Here is a 20,169-nt window from a genome sequence, read left to right on the forward strand (position 1 = left end):
CTCTCTCTCTCTCTCTCTCTCTCTCTCTCTCTCTCTCTCTCTCTGTTGTGAGTGCCAGTGCCCTCAAGGCATGGGATTCCCTGGAGCTGGAGATACAGGCAGTTGCAAGCTGCCCATTACGGGTGCTGGAAACAGAACTTGGGACCTCTGCAAGGGTAGTATAAACTCCTAACTGGCGATCCAGTGTCCCCACCTCAAGCTCTTTCCATCCAATGCTCCAGTCATTTTCTTCCTCTCAGTTTTACTTTCTATTGCTCCATCTGCACCCACTGACTCTTATGTCATATTCTTTCTGCCACTGCGTCCATCCACTGAGATTTTATGCTAGTTGCTATATTTTTATAGTCCAAAAATGTCCATTCTTTTTAGCACCCAGGCCTTGGCTGCATCTTTTTTCCTTCTCATTGGTTTCAGAAGCGTATATTTTTGCTTTATGCAAAGGAGTTCTATAATTGTTGCTTGTCAGTCTTGGTCAAAATATTTCCTTGAGTTTTGTGCCTTTGTTGGAGTCCATTGATTGTCCTTTCTCATCGCAGCTGGGAGTTCTCCGATTCTTCACATACTTAGTAGTTAGGGATTGCATCCTGAACATTGTGAGTATAATCAAGAAGCCTCTGGGTTTAAACACCATGGATAATAATGTTATTTTTTGTATGGGACTCCTCTCAGTGGGCTCAGGCATGAAGTTCTAGCCAGTTTTCTATGGTATTATGGTTTAAATATGGAATGTGTCTCCCAAGTTCATATGTTGAGGGTCCTAAGCTGATGGCTTATGTTTTGGAGGTAAGGCCTGTTTGGAGAAAGTAGGTTACTGGGTACAAGTCTTTAAAAACTGTCTTAACCTGGCCCCTTCCTTTTGCTCTGCTTTTTGGCCACCATGAGAGGAGCATTCTGGCCTCTCCATCATTGTGTTCTGCCTCACCTGATTCCACAGACACAGAAACACAGACCCAACTGTCCCCAGACTGAAAGTCAGAGACCTGTGAGCCAAGGCAAGTCTTTTGAATGAAAATGAACTTTATGCCGTGGCAGTGCTGAAGCATGCACGGGCAGCCCCATATATGGCGCTTCTGTTGAACTTGTCCATATTGAGTTTCATGGTCTAAGTTGATGAGGACAACAGACCAGGTCTCTTCCTCAAGAGTGCACCAGATCCCACTACAGATGGTTGTGAACCACCATGTGGTTGCTGAGAATTGAACTCAGGACCTTTGGAAGAGCAGGCAGTGCTCCTAACCACTGAGTCATCTCTCCTTCTAGATTGTTCTTGCTCAGGCAATTGGTTCTGGGATGGGAAACTGTGTGGGTGGTGAGTTTTATGTCAGTCATGTTTGGAATGTGTCTGTAGTGTTTTAGGTCCGCTCCTTGGTATGTGCCGCAGTAGCTAGTTTGGGTCAGATCTGAGCATGCATAGTTTGGGAGTGGGCTGGTCTTCGTAAACAACTGTGGCATTTCCTCAGCTGCTATTTCTTCCCGGTAGCCCTAGTGTCACCTACTTCCCCATGGTTTCTGACTCTCTGAACAGACAGAGGTTTGGGTATTAAGAAGCCACACTCTGCCCATGCTTTCTTTGGTGCACTTATCCTATGGCTGAAGCTCAGCCCAGGGCTAACGGGATCAGGAGACAGACACACCACTCTCTGGAGCTACAGCTTCCGCTCAAACCACGAGCAGTCTTTTCCTCTGAATAGTAAATGTCCTTTGGGTTCCACATTCGCTTTCAGCAGTTTAGTGGGATTGCCTTGGAGTTGGGATACAAGAATGGAGATCTGGGAAAGTTGGGGGATGGGAAGATTTCCTGTTCTCCCTGGGGAACAGAAGTTGCCTTCCCTCACTTAGACTGAACCGGGAGGTCTGCACTGGGCTTTCTCTCTGTGCTAGCAGTCCTGAGTGGGACACACCAAGGCAAAGAATGAAAGGTTACATTTGACTCCATGAGTTCTAGGCCCCCTTCCCCAGGCCCTCCTGATCTGCCTGCAAGTGTTTCCTCGTCTTCTTTTAGAGGTCTCTCTGCCTCCCATCCAGGTTTCATTGCTGTGCTCAGGGGCGAGACAGTGTGCTCAGCCATTTGACCCAGACTCGAGACTCAACTCTCCTTTCAATAAGTTGTGATAAGGTACCAGCATGTGAGAAATCACTACAAGACACGTGACCGATTTTTTGCTGTTTCTAAGTCAGGCCTGCCTGAGTCTGAGAACCAAGACAGGAACAGAAGTCCTGGAAACTCTGGTGTCTAAGGGCAGCCTAGGATGTAGGGGCTGGTGCCCACAAACCCTTCCGCGAGGCTGGATTTATGTTCTGTCCAGATACACTGCACGGCTCCCCTCCCCCCACAGCTCCCATCCCGTCACCCTCTCCTTCTTCCGAAGAGGGATAAACAGCTGCCTTCCGTCATTGTTCCCTGCCCACCCACAGATGCTCTCAATTACCGCAAAATTGCTAAATAAATCTATTTTACTTGTTTTGGTTTGTTTCTCTGAGAAAGCCTTGGCTTCCCTGATCAACATATCAACACACACTCAGTTCCGTGTTCTGTTTAGTTTGAATCAAGGATGTCCAACTGGGTCCCTTTCCTCGGACACAGCCAAGGTTCGGAGAACCCGTTGTTGGCCACATCTCCTGGTGTAAAATGGTTGGTTCTAAAGCCTTCCACGGGCTTGGAAATGTGCTTTAGGGAGTTCATTGATAAAAAGATGACTCCAAATGTTCTATTATGGCCAAAACTCCTGATTGTTTAAATCACCCATTACAAGTGACTTTCCAAAGGAACTGGGTTGAACATGAATGGATGGGCCCATAAGATGCTCCTCTTTGTTTGCTTTGTCTTCAAGTTCTCTTTCCCCTACCTGTCCTAGTATAAAAAGAACTCAGGCAGAACTTGTTTGTGCTGCTGGTGCATGCTTATATATCTTATCACTTGGGAAGCCGAGGTAGGAGCATCTCAAGTTGGAGGTTAGTATGAGCTAGTGAGTTTTAAAACCAGCCTGGGCAACAGAGTGAAGCCATACAGTAAAGTTCACAGAGCAGCCGTATCTACCCCACGGCTCACAGCGCAGCCCTGTCTACCCCACGGCTCACGGTGCAGCCGTGTTTACCCCAAGGCTCACGGTGCAATCATATCTACCCCAAGGCTCACGGTGCAGCCGTGTTTACCCCAAGGCTCACAGTGCAGCAGTGTCTACCCCACGGCTCACAGCGCAGCCCTGCCTACCCCACGGCTCACAGTGCAGCGGTGTCTACCCCACGGCTCACGGTGCAGCCGTGTTTACCCCAAGGCTCACGGTGCAGCGGTGTCTACCCCACGACTCACGGTGCAGCCGTGTTTACTCCAAGGCTCACGGTGCAATCATATCTACCCCACGGCTCACAGTGCAGCGGTGTCTACCCCAACATCCACGGCGCCCCTGTTTTTGGTTTGACAACTTTCTCACAGGCTGCATGAGATCATTTGTAAGGATGAGGAAACTGCTTGAGAGGAAGGGAACTGTTATTCTAAATTTCCAGACAAAGAAAGCATTTGCAAGGCAGCATTGATGATTTTTTTTTTCTAGGTCATGGATGGGCCTGCTTAAAAAATTTTTATTTTTTGATTAAAACCACTTTAGTGTGAGGCTTTTGTCTTGAATTAATGAGTCTAGGCTGGCAGGCAAGAAGAATTTTAAAAGATTGCTTTAATTATTTGTCGTTATCTTTTAGAAATAAAATCTTAGAATCCAGCTTCCTGGCTTTGAGAGATTCAGTTCCTTTTTCTTTTTTTAAAGAACCATAATGTGATGCAGAGATAATAAACGATAAAAATATCCCCAAACCTCACGTCTATGCTTGGTGCAATCATGAGTTAGCCCCCTTGCATGCATGGGATCGGCTCTTACCCTTTGGAAAGCAGAACCTCCAATGTCTGCAACATAGCAGGAGGTGATGGGAGCTAGTTCTGCAGAGGACCGGCTCCCGTCCTGAACCTTAATGTTTGGAGTTCTGAGTAAAAAAAGCTGTTTGCTTCCCTTTCACAATACAGACCCCAGAGTAAGTGCTAGGTAAGGTCTCATACAGGTTTCTGAAGAGTCCAGAAACTTGCCCTCCCAAGAAGCTCTGTGTTAGGAGACACCCCCGTCCCCCGCCCCCACGGCATTCTGGCTCCATGGGAAGGCCTGGGTCTTAGTAAGCGTGGATTTCAAAGGCCTAGAGGGGTTCCCCTCCCTTGGTGGTGGGGAGGCGGGGTCCTCTGTGTGACAACTCATTGTAAAGCTGCACTTGACATTTCCACACAGGCCAGTGGGGAGCGGACAAACCGACACAAAGTGATTCTCCTCCCAGCCAGCTGCCGCTAAGCCGCGGGGCTCTGCCGGCCTGAGAGTCCTCTGATGGACAGATGGGTCTGGGAATCCACAAGCCCACCACCTGGGAGTGCTGGAGATGGCGTTGTTATGGTCACTTGATATTTGAGGCACATGGATAATAGGCACACAGTGCACCCTGGCATTTGGGAAATTGTGTGGAGCGAAACCATCATCATTTTTTTTTCAAAGAAAATTATGGGTTTTACTCTTTTCTGTTAAACTTGCTGGGGTATTTGAAGGTGCTCATAGAATTCTGTTTGTGGGAATTTGGGAAGGACATTATGTTGACGTGTGCAGTGGAGAATTAAGACAAATGATAATTGAAAGAGATGATAAAAGCTAGTGGTTTCCATGGGGAAACAATCACGACCTGCTGTCAGATTGATTCCAATAAGAACATTGCTTTATGTGAAATGTTTTTTAAACAGCAGAACCAAAGCAGCAAGCCGGAGCACCTCTGAGGGCTTTTTATCGTGGTCTGTCTCTATTAGCCCTCCATCTGAGATTCCTCGAGTTACATTATCCACCAGCACAGCCGTGTTTAGCTTCTTTGTGGTCAACATTTATCTGGAAATGAGAAGTATCAGGTTGCAGAAAGATGAGCCTACATGTAACCAGAGGGATTCGTAGTTACTGATGTGCAGAGTCACTCCAGGGTGCTAGCCTGGGCTCAACGTTGCTGCTGGGTTGAATATATTTCTTTAACAGTTCTAGAAAGCCATTGCTGTGTTTGGGGGGCTTGTAGCCGTAGCAACCCTTCCCCACTATCCGCATCCGCATTTCTGTGCATTGGTCGTGGACAGTCCTCAAGGACCCCAGTTCCTCGCGCCCCTATTATACACCGTAGAGAACTCCTAGCATTTGTTGTGTGACACAGCTGTGCCCTGCATTGAATCGGAGCAAAGAGCCTGGCGTGAGAGGCACAAATGCTCACAGAACGAATGAGCAAAGAATGAATGACTCTTTGCTCAAATCTTGCTTCTGTGTCTCCTCCACTGTACTGCACCAGCTTGGACCCCTGGGGGCAGTGGGGACTCCCTGCAGGGGCCAGCCTCAGTTTCCTTCCCTGTGGATTTGGAGAATAGGAGGCAGGAGACTGGAGGACGGGTCCGACAAGGTGGCTTCTGTAAAAGGATCGACTGTGTTCCTCTCTTACAGACGGTCGGTCTCATACCATTTATTCCCCAGGGGGTTCTCTGGTGTCACCAGTAGAGGCAGAGTTGCTTTGTGTCTTGGCAGCCACTCCCAAATAACCATTCAGAGACTCATTATTAATTATAAATGCTCAGCCGATCTCTTAGGCTTGTCTCCAGCCAACTCTTACAACTTAAATTACCCCGTTTCTATTCATCTCTGTGCTGTCCCAAGGCTCATTTACCTTGTTTATGAACGTCCACTGTGGCTTCTTCTTAATCTGGTTTGGAAATCCTCAGACTCCGCTCTTCCTCCCAACTTTCTCCCTGCCCTGAAAATCCAGCCTGCCTATCAGTCAGCCCGGTTTTCATATTTGCGGTGTACCGAGATTGTTCCACGGCATGCGAGTCATAGGCATCACAGTTTTTCCTATGCGTCCTTAAACCCTGCCCACACGTTTGTAAACAGCCTCCCTGAGAAATCCTCTTCAGTTCCTCAGTGCACAGGCTCCCAGTGTCCTGCTGAGGCCCTGGCTGCTGTTTTCCCAAGACACGTACTTGACAAAGTTGATGGATGTTTGTCTTTCTTGCATTCTTGCAAGTGAATGCTCCAGAAGAGACCGCTGAAAGCGCTCTGTCTCCTCCATTCAAAAAAGAATGTGACACAGGCAACATTTATCCTTGCCTGGTCCATGCTGGTGCTTGATAAATACTGATTGAATGGATGGTTATCAGCATCTAAAAAGAGAACATCAATGAGGGGTGGAAGGTAGCTTAGCTAGAGTTCCTTGAGGTTCTCTGCTCCACCTTCACAGGGTAACAACAGCTACAAGACAGGGCTGTCCTCAGCAAAGGCGCCTCGCTGAACGGACTGGCTACATTCCCCCCTACTCAGCTGTTTTAGTCTCTTTCCTGCTGCTCTGGTAAAATAATCTGGCAAGAGCAGCTTAAGGGTTTATTTTGGTGCATGGTTCGAGATGACAGACCATTATGGTGGGAAAGTCACAGCAGCAGGGGATGAAAGCCCCGGAACACATGGCGTGCATAGTCAAGAAGCAGACAGCAATGAAAGCTGTCTTCAGAGCCCCTTCTTCGTTTTATGCACTCAGCGACCACAGCCTTGCAAATCGTGCGACACAGGGCAGGCTGGTCCTCCCATCTTGGTCTAACCAAGATAACCACACACAGGTATGCCCGGAAGCCCAGCAGCCATAGTCCAAGACCTCATCAAGCTGACAATTGAAATTAACCATCACAGTAATCTGGGGTGTGCTATCTTCCTGCCTCAGCATGGGCCAGTGTTGAGATTACAGATGAATGCCACCATGCCCTGTTGAGTGGATACATCATTGGTGAGGACTCTGAAAAACCACCAAGGGTTTTCAGGAAAAAGTCAGCAGGATGATAAACTAAGCAACACCCTGCTAAGCCTTCAGAGGCCAAAGTCTCTCAAACGGATCCCCGAGAAAGAGGCAGCCTGCAGGAGATCAGAGCAGCTGGTTCACTCTTGAGCAACTTCATGATCTTAAGCTTCAGGATGGGACGGTCTGCCGGGGAGCTGCTGAGCCTGTGGGCTGTGCAACGATAAACATTTAATACGGTCCAACCCTGGCCAGTATTTCATCACTTACAAAGTGTTTACATGTATCTCAGATGCTCACACAGAAGGAAGCTGCTCTTCTAAACCCAGAAATCTGCTTCACGCTGACGACCCTGCTTACCTTGCTCCTTCTCATTTTCAATTTCATCTAGAGTCCCCTAGGCCGACCCATCTAAGGAAGACAATCATATTTGTGTTAATGTGTCTCATGACTTTTTCAAATGTTTCTCTTGGTTGGGGTGGTGGTAGTGACAGCTCTTGCCACAGTCTCTACCTGGAGAGTCATGCATGTATATAATGGTATTCTTCTCTGGTCCTAAGGCCTTCCTGTGACCCTTCCTCACCATGCAATGAGCTTGGGGCCACCCTGACTATCTTGCAGGAACCCCTGTGCTATGACCCTAGAAGTCTCTCTGGATCCTTGTCTCCATTTGGAATCATGAAGTTATTTGGAGGTCTCCAAATGGTGACCCTCTGAGACAGGAGCTATGAGCTTCAGCAAAGACTTCTTACTAAAGCTTCCTTTTCCCCACAGCCGTTCCCACTTGTGTTTCTCCCAGACTGCTGCCTTACTAGCCTTTCCGTCACCCACCCTTGCTGTAACTGAGGCTCAGGATCACCACTAACCACCTAGTACTGGAAGTAGTCAAGTCCTCTGCGGACAGGTATAGGCTGCCACCCCGAATAGAAAGCCACCCTCCACAGTTCAGCATCCTTGTCCCCCCGACATGAGCTCAGGGGAAGGTGCTACTGTCCATCTTTCCCAGTGCTAGGGAAGGTGACCTGTGTGTTTCTTCTCCATGTGGTTAACACTTTAGCTTGGTGGTGCTGTGAACCCCAGAACTGCCCTTTAGGAAGCAGAACCTTAAAGTTCTAACCTTAGAAATCAGTAAATGCTAAGGACCTTTCCCTCTGCATGAGAAGTGGTGTCATGGGTACTCTGCCACAGTTAAGGTACCATCAGATGGAGTCAGCTGGTGTTTGTCTATGATCAGACAGTCCCCAGGGGTCGTTGTCACCAGCTGCTTGACTTGGACCCTGGACTTTCTTACAATGCCCTCCTGTGGCTTAGATGGCCTTAAATGACAGCGGCTCTGTGTCCACATGCTGGTCGCCTGGCCCCAATATTCCTCCTGCATGGCGCAGAGCCCCAATCTTTACACTCTGACTATGTTCTCTGTCCCTCACAGGGTCCCCGGTGGCACATAGAGCTTCAGCCTTGGGCAGGCCCTGCTCAGTCCCTGGATGAAGAAGCCTCAAGGTTCCTGAGCTACATCAGCACCACTCAGGTTGGGTTTTAAGATGAAATGGATTTGGGAATAACGTCAAAGGTACTGAGCAACCCCTGCAAGAAGTTTGTCCTCTAGGGCCAGGAGATTGTGAGGACCTCCTGACAGGAACAGGGTAGGGGTCCCGGGTTCTGAGTGCTGCTACTCCATTTCCCCCATTCTGTGGAGGCAGAGAAAATGGCTTCCATTTGCTGTCATTTTCTTCCTTTCTTCATGGCTTCTCATCAACCTGGAATGTTCTAATGACTCATCCTCGAGTGTTTTAAAGAGTCACTTTAGAAAACTGCTTTCGAAAACCACTGGGAGAGACAGATTTGTCCCTGTGAGTAGGCAGTCAAGCGTGTCACAAAGCAGAGCCATCGTCTGGAGGTTCAGCTCCTTTCCCACTTGGAAGCATACGCCTATGTGCTTCCCAGCCACGGGCACTTGGCAGCCAGGCCATGAAGGGCGAGGAAGTCAGAGGCTCTGAGAGGCACTACAAGAAGTTAATGACTCCAGTGCTCACTCCCTTCTCCTTGGAGGGCCCCAAGTCATTACTGAATAGGGCCTTTATTAGTGGCTTAACACACAGTGGCAGCTCTTGCCCAGCTCCAGGAGTGAGGCAGTCAGGGGCTCTGGGAAGGCAGGAGAATGTTCATTAAAGAGACACCAGGGCTCTTGACACGTTAATCCGAAGGCTCACTCTCATGTTGCCTGCTCCGAGAGAAAAGACAGACGTAAGAGGAAATGAGCCTGAGGATGCTTACCTCACCTAGACTGAGAGGTGGCAGAATGTAGGACATTTCGAGCCTGGGAACTGAGCACAGGTTCACTGTAGGATGCTCCCGGGGCAGGAGTAATGGAGAGAGAGGCCTTGGATGCTTATATCCATAAATCCACTGTACTGTTACATCCACGGTCCCTTAACACTGTACTGAGCCTCACTGGCAGCGAAGCCCCTTAGAAAGGATGGGAAAGAATAGTCTGGTTTCTCCTACCTTCCTTTGAGAGAGGCTCTTGTTCTGCAGCCCCGGCTAGCCTCGAACCCCTTCTGAGTGCTGCACTCACAGACAGGTATGTGCCATTGTCCCTGGCTCGTTTCCAGAGCTGCAGGGAGACAAGTTCAGGTTACAAATCTTATTTCCGACTTGATGCAATCAGACACACATAGGAATTTTAATACTTGCCACCCAAACATGGAAATAAAAACCCACAGAATTAATTGTGGTTGATAGAATGATAAATCAGTCCCTGTGATTTACAGAAATTTATCATATTTAGCTGCTTCAAATTAATTGGGTGACCTTACACAGGCTTAATTAAAGGACTGAAATTTTAATTTTATAATTTGGCTTTACATGGGGGATAGGAGACGAAATCTCTTAATTATAACTTAAAAATGCTCTTAACAGCCTGAAGAAAAACTAGAGATATTTAATATATAAACTGAATTTGAAAATGATGAGCTCCATCCTCCAAAATTAATTTATTGAGTGTGAGCCTCCAAATTCCATCTTACATGTATTTTAGGTTAATGTTCTACAACTTACAGAAGGGGTCTTTACTTAGGAGATGCATTGGGTCATTCAGTGATCATTTCAGACTTCTCTTGTATCTTTTTCATGAGCCATGAGGAGGGGGGAAAGTCTAGAAAAAGAAAAAGGAAACATGTTCTTATGTGATGTGGGCTAGCCCTGGAACCTGGACAGCTGACTTTGCTTTGATGGTTGTCACCATTCTGATCCTGAAAAGTGTGAGGTTAGACCAAATGCCGCTATTCTGAAAAGCATGAGGTTAGACCAAATGCCTCCCAGATTTCCCCTGTGGCTGAGTGTTGTAGAGAAAGTAGGTCAGGGTTGCTACTAGCCTAGTATTTCTGAGCAGCTATGTGGCCAGGGAATTTGGCAGGCATTGGGCCTAAAGCCTCGGCCTTGAGGAACCCAGAAATGAGTGGTTGTATAATCACTGACAGCTTGAGACGTGCCATATTCGAGACCTGGCATTTGAAGCTGTAGAAGAAAGACTCCACCACGGGGTGATGCGGGCTCTTCATCTGGATCCGGGATCCTAATGAACCCAAGAGTTAAGAGCAAAGTGACGGCGTTTCTGCTGAACTTCCTGGGAGTCTTCATAAGGCAGTGACGTCCTGAGAAATGGCCAGAGCGTGATGCTTTCACACTTTTCAGATGAAGGAAAATGAACTTGTGGAGGAACAAAAGCACAGATGGACCTCCAGACTCAGTCAGTCAACTCTAACTGCCAGGAGATCTGTGATGGGGACCTCGGTGGGGTGGGCTGGGGCCGGTGAACCTGGGGGCTGGAGGCTGATGAAATTGACTTTGAAGTTTGTTTCTTTGGTCTTACTGCGATTCCAATGGCCCGGGGAAATCAAGTCTATATTTCAATCTTTGTATGGGAAGGCCACCCCACCCAAAAGAATCTGTATAGCTTATTACATATAGGAAGAATCTGGCCAACGGTTCTCTCTGAAGTTACGGTTCCTGAGTGGCTGAAGCTTGACGTGATGATTGTACCAGTTGGGAATATTTTGAAATGAGATGTCCCGAGTCCCTTCCAAACTCAGTGGAAGGCTTTTCAGCCTTCAGAAAATGTGAAGGATTGCAGACCGCACAATGGTTTTGTAATCAGGAGCCATTTATCCAGGTGAAGCTCTGGGCTCTGATGGCTTCCAGGTGGGAGCCGTCATGGATGACACGGATGTCATCAGATCCTTTGACTAACCATCGCTCCCGCCCCTTCTCTGCGCAGTGAGGAGCTGTGGGGATGCTTTTGTGACTTATGCCTCATTTAGAAAGCGTCTTAACAATGGAAGCCTGCAAAACTTGCAGAATATGAAAGCCATCGCTGCCTAACATTTGCAGTTAGCAGCCGTGAGTCACTAAGTGAATTCCTCCCCCAGCTTCTTATGCTGCTTAAAAAATATCCCTCAAATCTATGTTCAAGCTGACACAGTCAGGCACAGCACTGGATAAGTTCACGGCTGAGGTTTCCATGTGTCGGTACAAAAGGCGTTTGTTGATCACCTGCCTAGGGTGGTCTGGGCTCTGAGATTTCAAGCCTTAATAAAATGCCCCTCTGTAATGCTAAGTAGGACGTGAGGGGCATCTAACTGAGGGCGAGCACGTAAGTGGGCATCAGACAGCATGGGTGTGGTGCCCTGTGCATAGTGATGACCTGGATGGGCATTAGACAGCCATGGGTGTGGTGCCCTGTTCTCTGCAATGACTGGGGTGGCATAATTAGGGCTCCTATAATTTTATTTATTTATTTTTTTGTGGAACACAAGAGGATACACTATTTGACTAGAGTATACAGGATGTCAGGCCCAGTTTGATTAGCAATGTTGTTTTTCTTGATATAGGAGGCCCTGATGACAACAGGCCCTGCAGTCAATAACAGAGCTAGCTGCTAACAGGAAATGGTTAACTCCAAAGCACTTGCCTGTGCTGATGGAAAGCTTCCAAGCCAACTCTGTATGGCAGCCCCCATACCATATGCTTCAGGAAACAAGCATCTCAGCACTGAGTTCATCTAAGCAGCAGTGGCTGTTCTAAAGAAGAAAGAAAAATGTTTTAAATTCTCGTTTTCTATCAGTTACTGCCCATCTGTAATCTGTTACTTATCCAATTATCTACACATCTACGTGTAAAAATATCCAAGAAGTCAGACTCTGGAGACCTGGAGACCCAGATTATAGCTTTGCAACATTATATCAATAGTATGCCTTGTGTTTGTGCTCTCTCTCTCTCTCTCTCTCTCTCTCTCTCTCTCTCTTCTTTTCTCTCTCTCACACACACAAACACATGCAGAGGGGTGGGCAGAGAACAAAATTTTCAATTCTGCCTTTGAGCTTTTCAAAATAATATAAACATATAAAAACACATTTAATTTTTCGGGATTTCTTGCCCAAATTCCCCAAATTCTAAGGACTCTTTTTCCCCCCACATTCTACTCATTGGTTGGTAGAATTGCTATTCACACTTTTGGGATGCAAAATAAAATGGAAAGGAATTAGATCCCTTTAAGCTAAATAAATAAAAATCATTTCACAAAACATTTTTCCCCCTGGAGTTTGTTTGCCTTTGTCCAGACCTAATTCACTTTATACGGCTGAAATTACAAGGGGAATTAGGCAGGCAGAGGGTGTAATTACCTCGGCTGGGGCTGAGCTTGCAGTTGCTCTCCTCAATTATTCTGCTTGCAAGAGACTTTATTGAAACCTTGGCTATAAATCTTAACCAGAAACTTTGAAAAAAATCAATATTTAATTAATTTTTTAGGGCAGATTTTACGGACGACTTCTAGTTATTTTCCAAAAGAAAAAAATGCTTATCAATAAGATGGTTAATGAATGGTTAAAACTGGATAATTCCTGTACTGTATGTTTTAGCTAAGAGAGGAAGCGGGGTGGAAAAGAGTGTCTCTCTGATTGTAGAATATTGGCGTAGGATGAAATCTTAGAATAAGAAAAGAGTCGCGATTAGAGACAGCGCTATGGTAACAGAGAAGACCCAAGACCATGGCTATGGCTATGGCTATGGCTATGGCTCAGGCTCAGCAGGCGCCACTGCACAGTAACCCTGACTTGGGCCCTGAGTTCCTTCCTTTGAGAGACCTTTGGTTAACTGGTGGTGCCAACTTCTCCGTTCTTTGTGAGGGGTCAAAGCTGGATGCTGGTTTTGCTTGAGAACTCTGGCCCAGGTTCATTCACTTTCATTCACTTTCTAAGGTACAGTTGAGGAGATTATGTTGGGTCCTTTTCCGGGGACTTTCCAAAAGGTCAAACCCTCCAGGAAGCTCAAAGGAGCACCTGCCTAAGGGCCCACTGCATAGCTCCTTAGACTGTGAGTTCCCTGGGGTCATGACACCTTGTGTCCCTAGAGTGGAACCCAGAACCTGATTTTTACTGCAAACTAACCTCTAGGAGATTCCGTAGCAGCGACCCACCCCTCATGCAATGTTATGGAAGAGGCCAGAGTAGACTTTGGATGCCACCAGAAAGGCAATAGGAATGTATCCCGTGTGCCACCGTGGAAGGTTGTAGGGAGAAGTGTCCAATCCTCAGAGCAGGGCACTGCCCTGGAGCAAAAGGCTCAGGCTTAGGCAGCCTGGGACCCACAGAAGTGCCTTGGTGGAACCAGCCTTCTGAGGAGGCGCAGGGTAGAGTACCGTGTGCCCCGGTTCAAGACACAGCCCTTTTCCCGTCAGTAGATCAGCTCTGGCCAATTAGATTGGCACTTCCCTGTCCCTGGGTGGGTGAGGAAGAGCAGGTGGGCAGACAGAGACAGGAAGTACATTTCTCTCTGGCCAAACAGTAGCCGACGAACTCTACAAGCTGGCATGTTTATGTTAACACGTGTTCTGTAGTCGTTGCTTGAGAGAGTACTCAGTTTCCCGGAACTAATTTCCCCTTTGAACAGTGGTTAGAGACAGAGAGATGGAAAGACACTGGGCCGAACGGGAAGAAAAGCGAATGATGTTTTGTGGTTTTCTTGTTGCTTTTTTGAGGCCAGATCTCATGCAACTTAAGCTGCCCTCGAACTCCTTATGTATCCAAGGAAGCCTTGAACTCTGAGTGTTTCCTCTACATCCTCAGCGCTGAAATGACAAGCGTGTGCCACACACCTGGTTGTTTGTACTCTTGCTTATTTATTTTGATGTTTAACTTGTTTTTATTTATGTGTTCGAGTGTTTACCTGTATATGTCTGTGCACTGTGTGTGTGCAGTACCCACCAAGGTCAGAAGAGAGCACTGGATCCTCTAGAACTGGGTTTACAATCATGAGCCGTCGTGTGGGTGCTGGGAATCAAACCCTGATCCTCTGGAAGAGCAGCCAGTGCTCTTCACCACCAAGACATCACTCTAGTCCAGTTTTTAGTTGTAATTGTATTTGGGGATGTGTGCGCATGTGCCAGTCCGTGCGCATGCTGCATGTTGGCTATATGTGTCACATGGAGGCGGAGATAAGCACCAAATACCTTCTTCCATTGCTTCCCATCTTTTAATTTTATTTAGTTATTGAGACAGGGTCTTTTATCAAACCTGGAGCTCACGATTCAGCTAGACTGGCCATGGAGGCCCCAGGATCCACATGTCTCTGCTCCTGAGTGCTGGAGTTACAGACACCATTGCAGTTAAAGGACTCAAGCCATTGCTGAGAATATTGCTGCAATTTCTTAACACACCGAGCCATCTTGCCAGCCCTAGAATATCTTCTCAAGAAGAAAAAAAATCACCTGCTATGGTTTTCCCATGAACAGAAGCAGTGAGCCCCTGAGCTCCTTTGTATCTGGAGGGATCTATTGTCTCAGATGTGAATGCTCCAGAGAGTTTGGGGGGATGAGGAGGAGAGGGCCTTTTGCTCACTCAGTAAGGCCAATGTCTGGGACTCATAACTGCTTTCTTCTATTCCATCAGCCTCGGTCATGAACAGTACGAGCCTTCAACTCAAGCCATCCTCCCTTACTGTGCACCGGAATTAGGCTTCTTTCTGCTTAACTCCAACAGCATTCCCTTTGGTTTCCGTCTCTAATTTTGATGCATGCATTCGGAGAAGAGCTTGGGTTAGCTGGGCAGCCTTTCTGCTCCAGGGCTCTAGCTCTTCTCTCCCGGGAGACAGCTGGTTAGAGATTATTATTAGAATAATTATCTCACTAAAGAGTATCACCAAGAATCCTGTCTTCTCAGCAGACACTTCACTCGTCCCGGGATCAGCTCTGAACCTGGATAGCACAGGTTACGTTTCTGGCCTCGGTGGGCCCACCTTACCTCTCTGGAATAAGGCACAGGTGACCTAGTGACCATCTTACTAAGCACTGTGTCACACTCATGCGGTAGCCACATGCCCAGTTCTCAGAAAGACACCCTTCTGCATCTGCTCCTCTGTCAACTTCTGCTCACCCCAGATGCACAGCCCTCTGACCCTCTTCCTTCCCGTCCGGGCAGCTGGCTTCTGCAGCCCATTTCCCTTCAGGCCCTCACTGAGTCTTCATGAGGTTGTTTCTTATCCGGCATGTAATTGGAATGCCTCTGAACATTTTCCAGCGCTCTTGTGGTTCCCTGGGGGAGGAGAGTAGTTAGCAGCGGAGGACATAACTCTCCCGTCACTGTTCCCAGGAGTGGGGAAAGCAGTTAAGTCTCTACCTGCCATTCATCGTCCTGCATTTTAAATTATTCACATTGATTTCCAATCCTTACAGATTGCATGCGATCACATGGGTACAGACAGCTTGGCTACTGATTCCAGCCCCGCAACGAAGCCCTGGCTGGTGTGTCTTGATGACAGGTTTGGCTTAGCTCATCAAATCCGCAGCAAGCGGTGCCGCCTCTACTCCTTAGGGTAAGACATGTTTTATAGCTGAGGAGAGCACAGACATTCACGCAAGCAGCCAAGGCCTTTTCAGTGATATGGGGTGGTGGGGGCAGTGTGTGCAGGTGATGGGATCTGTCTCGTGCCTCAGCTGCAGGCTGGCCTGCTGTGTATATCACTAACTCAGGGTGCCTTGGCAGGAGCCACCTTGCCTCCCGTCCCGCTAGCAAGACAGCAGCTTCAGTTTTCAGCACCAGGACGGTCCCCTTGGAGAAAGCAGAGGCGTCCAGTGTGACTTAGAGCACCTTTGTTAGAGAGAGAGAGAAATGTCAACGGTTGTATCAAGGAAAAGCGTGCCGCGAATACTACACGCAGTTATGAATGAGCTAAGACCAATTAGAACCACTACTGTGTGTGTGTGTGTGTGTGTGTGAGAGAGAGAGAGAGAGAGAGAGAGAGAGAGAGAGAGAGAGAGAGAGAGAGAGAGAAAGAGAGAGAGAGAGAGAGAGATCAACCTATGTGTAGTTTTGTATTTAGATAAAAAGAAAATTAAGGGAATTGTCTTTTAAAAAATGTGCATTTTTGCCAAAACACAACTTGGTTTTACAGGTTGAAAGTGACCTTGATGTATCAACAGATTTCGAGAGGTTCTGTAAAACGATAGGCATAAATTAACGAGACTGTTTCGCCAAGTCTGTCAGCACTTGTGTAAACCGTCCTGAACTTACCAATGTGTCTTGAATTTCTGTCACATGGAACACCATGACCTAAAGCACCGTGGGGAGGAAAGGGTTTATTTACATTCTCAGGGCCACATCCCAATTCACCCAGAGAAGCCAGGGAAGGAACTCAAGGCAGGGGTGGGAGCAGAGGCCACGGAGGGATGCAGCTTATGGTGCTGCCGTGGCTTGCTCAGCCTGCTTTCTTGCAGAGCCCAGGACCATCAGCCCAGGGATGGCACCGCCCACCATGGACTGGGTCCTCCCACAACAGTCATTAATTAAGAACATGTCCCACAGGCCTGCCTACAGCCTGTTCCTAGGGAGGCTTTTCCTCATCTGTGGTGCCCTCCCTTAGACAACTCTAGCTCGTGCCAAGTTGACAAAAATAAAACAAAGCTCATTAAAAAAAAAGGACCAAACAGAGCAAACAACCAGGACAAAATGATACATCTCAAAATGAAGAGGAGAGAATTATTTCTATCTGGAACATTCTGCTCAGGAGACTATTTAGAAGCCAAGTAGGTTCTCAGGTTAGACCACGGTAGTATTTTTGAAAGCAGTTAAGATCCTAAACAATGTCACACATGCCTGCCTCTTGGCTATAGGTTTCCCTTACTTCATCCGACTGTCCACATTTAGACATCTGCTGGACTCTGTGGTCGTGGGTAGGGACAGGCGCCGGGGTGTTGTGGGGACCTCCCCAAAGGAGCTGGTTATTGCTTTCAAACTGCTAGAAGCAGTCTGTGGGCAGGGGTGTAGCTCTGTGGGTAGACTGTTGGCCCACGTGCATGTGGCCCTGGCCTTGATTCTCAGCACCACAAAACGGTGGCATTCATTACCTATCCCACCGCTCAGGAGGTAGAGGCAGGAGAATCGGAAGTTCAAAGTCACCCTCCGCTATAGAATGAGGTCAAGGCCAACCTGGGTTGTGAGATCCTGGGTCCAAAATAAAGGATTACAAGTCATTGTGGATTTTTATAAAACAAAAGAAGAATTCAAATAAAAGTAAGAAGTTAATTAATATACTCATACATGAGTCAAGTGAAGACATAGTGCAGGTGTCTCCGAGTGCCGCTTGGCATGATGGCGTTGGCTGTCTCGAGTGTCTTAAGAAGGGGACACAGGCTGTGTGTTGAATGGTTCTTAAGTCAGACAGGAGCTGCGCAGCCCATTGGTTAGAACTGAGCTTTTCTTGGAAGGCCCCAGCTATGCTTCAAGAACATAGGAAGGATGCTAAGTCATGACAGCGGCGTTTATTTTATGTCACATTAAAATTTTGTGAAAGTAGGTCAAAAAATAATTGCATCGTGTAGCATGCAAATTGGCAATGCCATCTTGATCCCATTTCCTGGTTCCAAACTTTACGTCCTGCTTAGCATTTTATGTTCCACAACAAATTCATTTAAGGATATAACTGAATAAAAGAAAACTTGGGAAGTGATTTAGGAGATGCTTTGAAATCCTCCCCCTCTTATGCTTCCAAGCTGTTCGATAAGATGGCTCTGCAGCCAGGTTTCAGATTATTACAGGGAGAAAAAGATTGATTTTCTTTCATTTACATTCAAAATCAGCTCTGCAAAATAGCAAATGAGAACTTCTGAATTACACTGGAAACAGAAATGAATAGATTATAGGGTCAATATTTGATGAGAAAACACGAAAGCTTTCATTACAAACTGCAATCTAGCCGAGCCTGATGGCGCACACCTTTAATCTAAGCACTCGGGGGCAGAGGCAGGTGGATCTTTGTGAACTGGAGGTCAGTCGGTCCTTGACCACAGTGAGACCCTGTCCCCAAAAACAAAACAAAATAAAACACAATCAAACAAACAACTCCGAAACCAAAACAAACACTCACAAAGAAACAAGGAAAAAGAAAAGAAATGCTAGGACACTTGAATCTAAAGAAAGGGTTTGTGATAGCAAATCATAAAACTTGGATTACGGGCAATGGGTGAGGATGATGGTTAGGCCATGACTTTGGGTCTGGGATCTAGATGCCCCTTCTGTTCTGACGAACTGTTTGTTGAGGACAAGTAGATTGCCGTTTGCCTTCTCAAGAGATGCTGAGTGAGAGGAGGTACACAAGTCGTGGTTCTGAAACCAGGAACCACTGAAGGGAGCCTTGGCCCTGGGTTACCAGTGTCTGGGAGAGCTGGGGCAGCTGTGCGGTAGTGGGAGGATGGACGGAGAATCTGTGGCCTCTACGTACAAGTATATGTGTGAGCTCCTGAGAAGACAATAGCAAAACTGTGCGTCTGCTGGGCCCAGTGATTCCCAAGCAAACCAAATGTGCAGATGCGACTGGGGGACCCAGGCCTGGCAATTCAGATATGAGACGACAAAGGTTGAAGGCCCCGTGTCTGATCTGCCCAGTCCTGTCTCCTCCACCCTTGTAACTGACCCAGGTGGTGTCTGACTGTCTCTCCCCGAGCTGCCATTTCTCTGTTGGGAGTCAAAGACTCCTATTCCACGGTAGATGTAAAAAGACATTTATCTGACTGCTACAATCTATTCTATCAAAACTTAAGCTCAGTTTTTCACTTTTCAAATGGTGTAGAGGAGACCAGTGAACATACAGGAAGGGACAAGAGAGGAAGGCAAATGTTGAAGGGAAGAAAAAGAAGAGAAATTGAAAAGTAAGAAAAGACCCTGGGCTCGGAGGATAGTATGTGCATATTTTACCACTTCACGCAGGCAGCCAGGTCTGTTGGCGCACACCTTTAATCCCAGCACTTGGGAGGCAGAGGCAGGAGGATCTCTGAGTTCAAGGTCAGCCTGGTCTACAGAGTTCCAAGATAGCCAAGGTGACAAACAAAACAAAAACAAAACAATTTCAGACAGGCTCTTCCCGGTAAGTCTTCCAATATAGACAGCGGTGAGGGGACTGTCCAGATATGGTGGGGGGATAGAGGGTGAGTGGAGCAGAGAGAGAAGTCTCCTCGTTCACTCTCCTGGCAGAGCTGTGTTTTAGGGGTGCATGGATAGGAAGACGAGACAAACACGGAAGAGGCCCCCCGTCCTCATCCCCTCCTGCTCGGCGTTACATTTTGCTATTCGGTTTCAAGACATGGTTTCTTGGTGTAAGACGGAAGATTCCCTAAGTCACACATGGTGAGGCAACTCGAGCCAGTGTTTTAGTCAGAAAGCCTTCAGTGTGGCTGGGAGCATTTCAAGAAGAATGAATGAAAATCAGAGACAAATATGTTTGCTTCCCAAGAGCTTGAATGAAGGCAACAGGAGCAGTGTTAGCACAGGATATAATGAATGGGGAAGGTCCTTGATGTCTCTAGATAGTTTCTCCCTGATCACCCAGCTGTGGTCTGGTAATACCATAGATGCACCGTATAGCGGTTTATGAAATGTTTAATATATATGCTTTATCTGTAAGAAGAGGAAGTGTGTGTGAGTGTTCCCTAAAATCCATTTCATTGCTTTGGGAATGACACTGTCTTGAAAATATATGGATTTTGTTTGTTTTTAAGGTAGGGTTTCACTGTGTAGCCTTGGCGGTTCTGGAACACCCTTTGCAGACCAAGCTAGCCCCAAACTCACAAAAATCCTCCTTCCTCGAGTACCTCTTGAGCACATGCAGGCATATACCAGCATGCCTGGCTTCATGTTTTAAATGAAACTTTGGAGTTTCATGCAATGTTACTAATACAAGAATCAATAGTTATAAAATATTTTCCTCTATCCTCTGAGAACCTCCCTCCCTCCCTCCTTCCCTCCCTCCCTCCCTCCTCTCTCCCTCCCCCCCTCATTGAAGCAGGTTCTT

At 47.2% G+C, this 20,169-nt stretch overlaps 1 protein-coding gene across 3 annotated transcripts in view; it reads left to right on the forward strand.

Moving 5' to 3' along the window:
- The window catches only part of Mettl24 (methyltransferase like 24), a 119,732-nt gene that overhangs the window by 36,185 nt on the left and 63,378 nt on the right, over positions 1–20,169 (forward strand). For 2 of the 3 annotated variants that reach the window (XM_005363557.3, XM_026787322.1), the window contains exons 2-3: positions 8,261–8,359; positions 15,560–15,699. In XM_005363557.3, coding sequence (XP_005363614.1) covers positions 8,261–8,359; positions 15,560–15,699 — 239 coding nt within the window. Of the gene's footprint in view, positions 1–8,260; positions 8,360–15,559; positions 15,700–20,169 lie in introns of those variants that run through there. The other variant, XM_026787323.1, reaches the window with a different exon arrangement.

Source organism: Microtus ochrogaster, linkage group LG9, assembly GCF_000317375.1.
Source record: "Microtus ochrogaster isolate Prairie Vole_2 linkage group LG9, MicOch1.0, whole genome shotgun sequence".
Lineage (NCBI taxonomy): Eukaryota > Metazoa > Chordata > Mammalia > Rodentia > Cricetidae > Microtus > Microtus ochrogaster.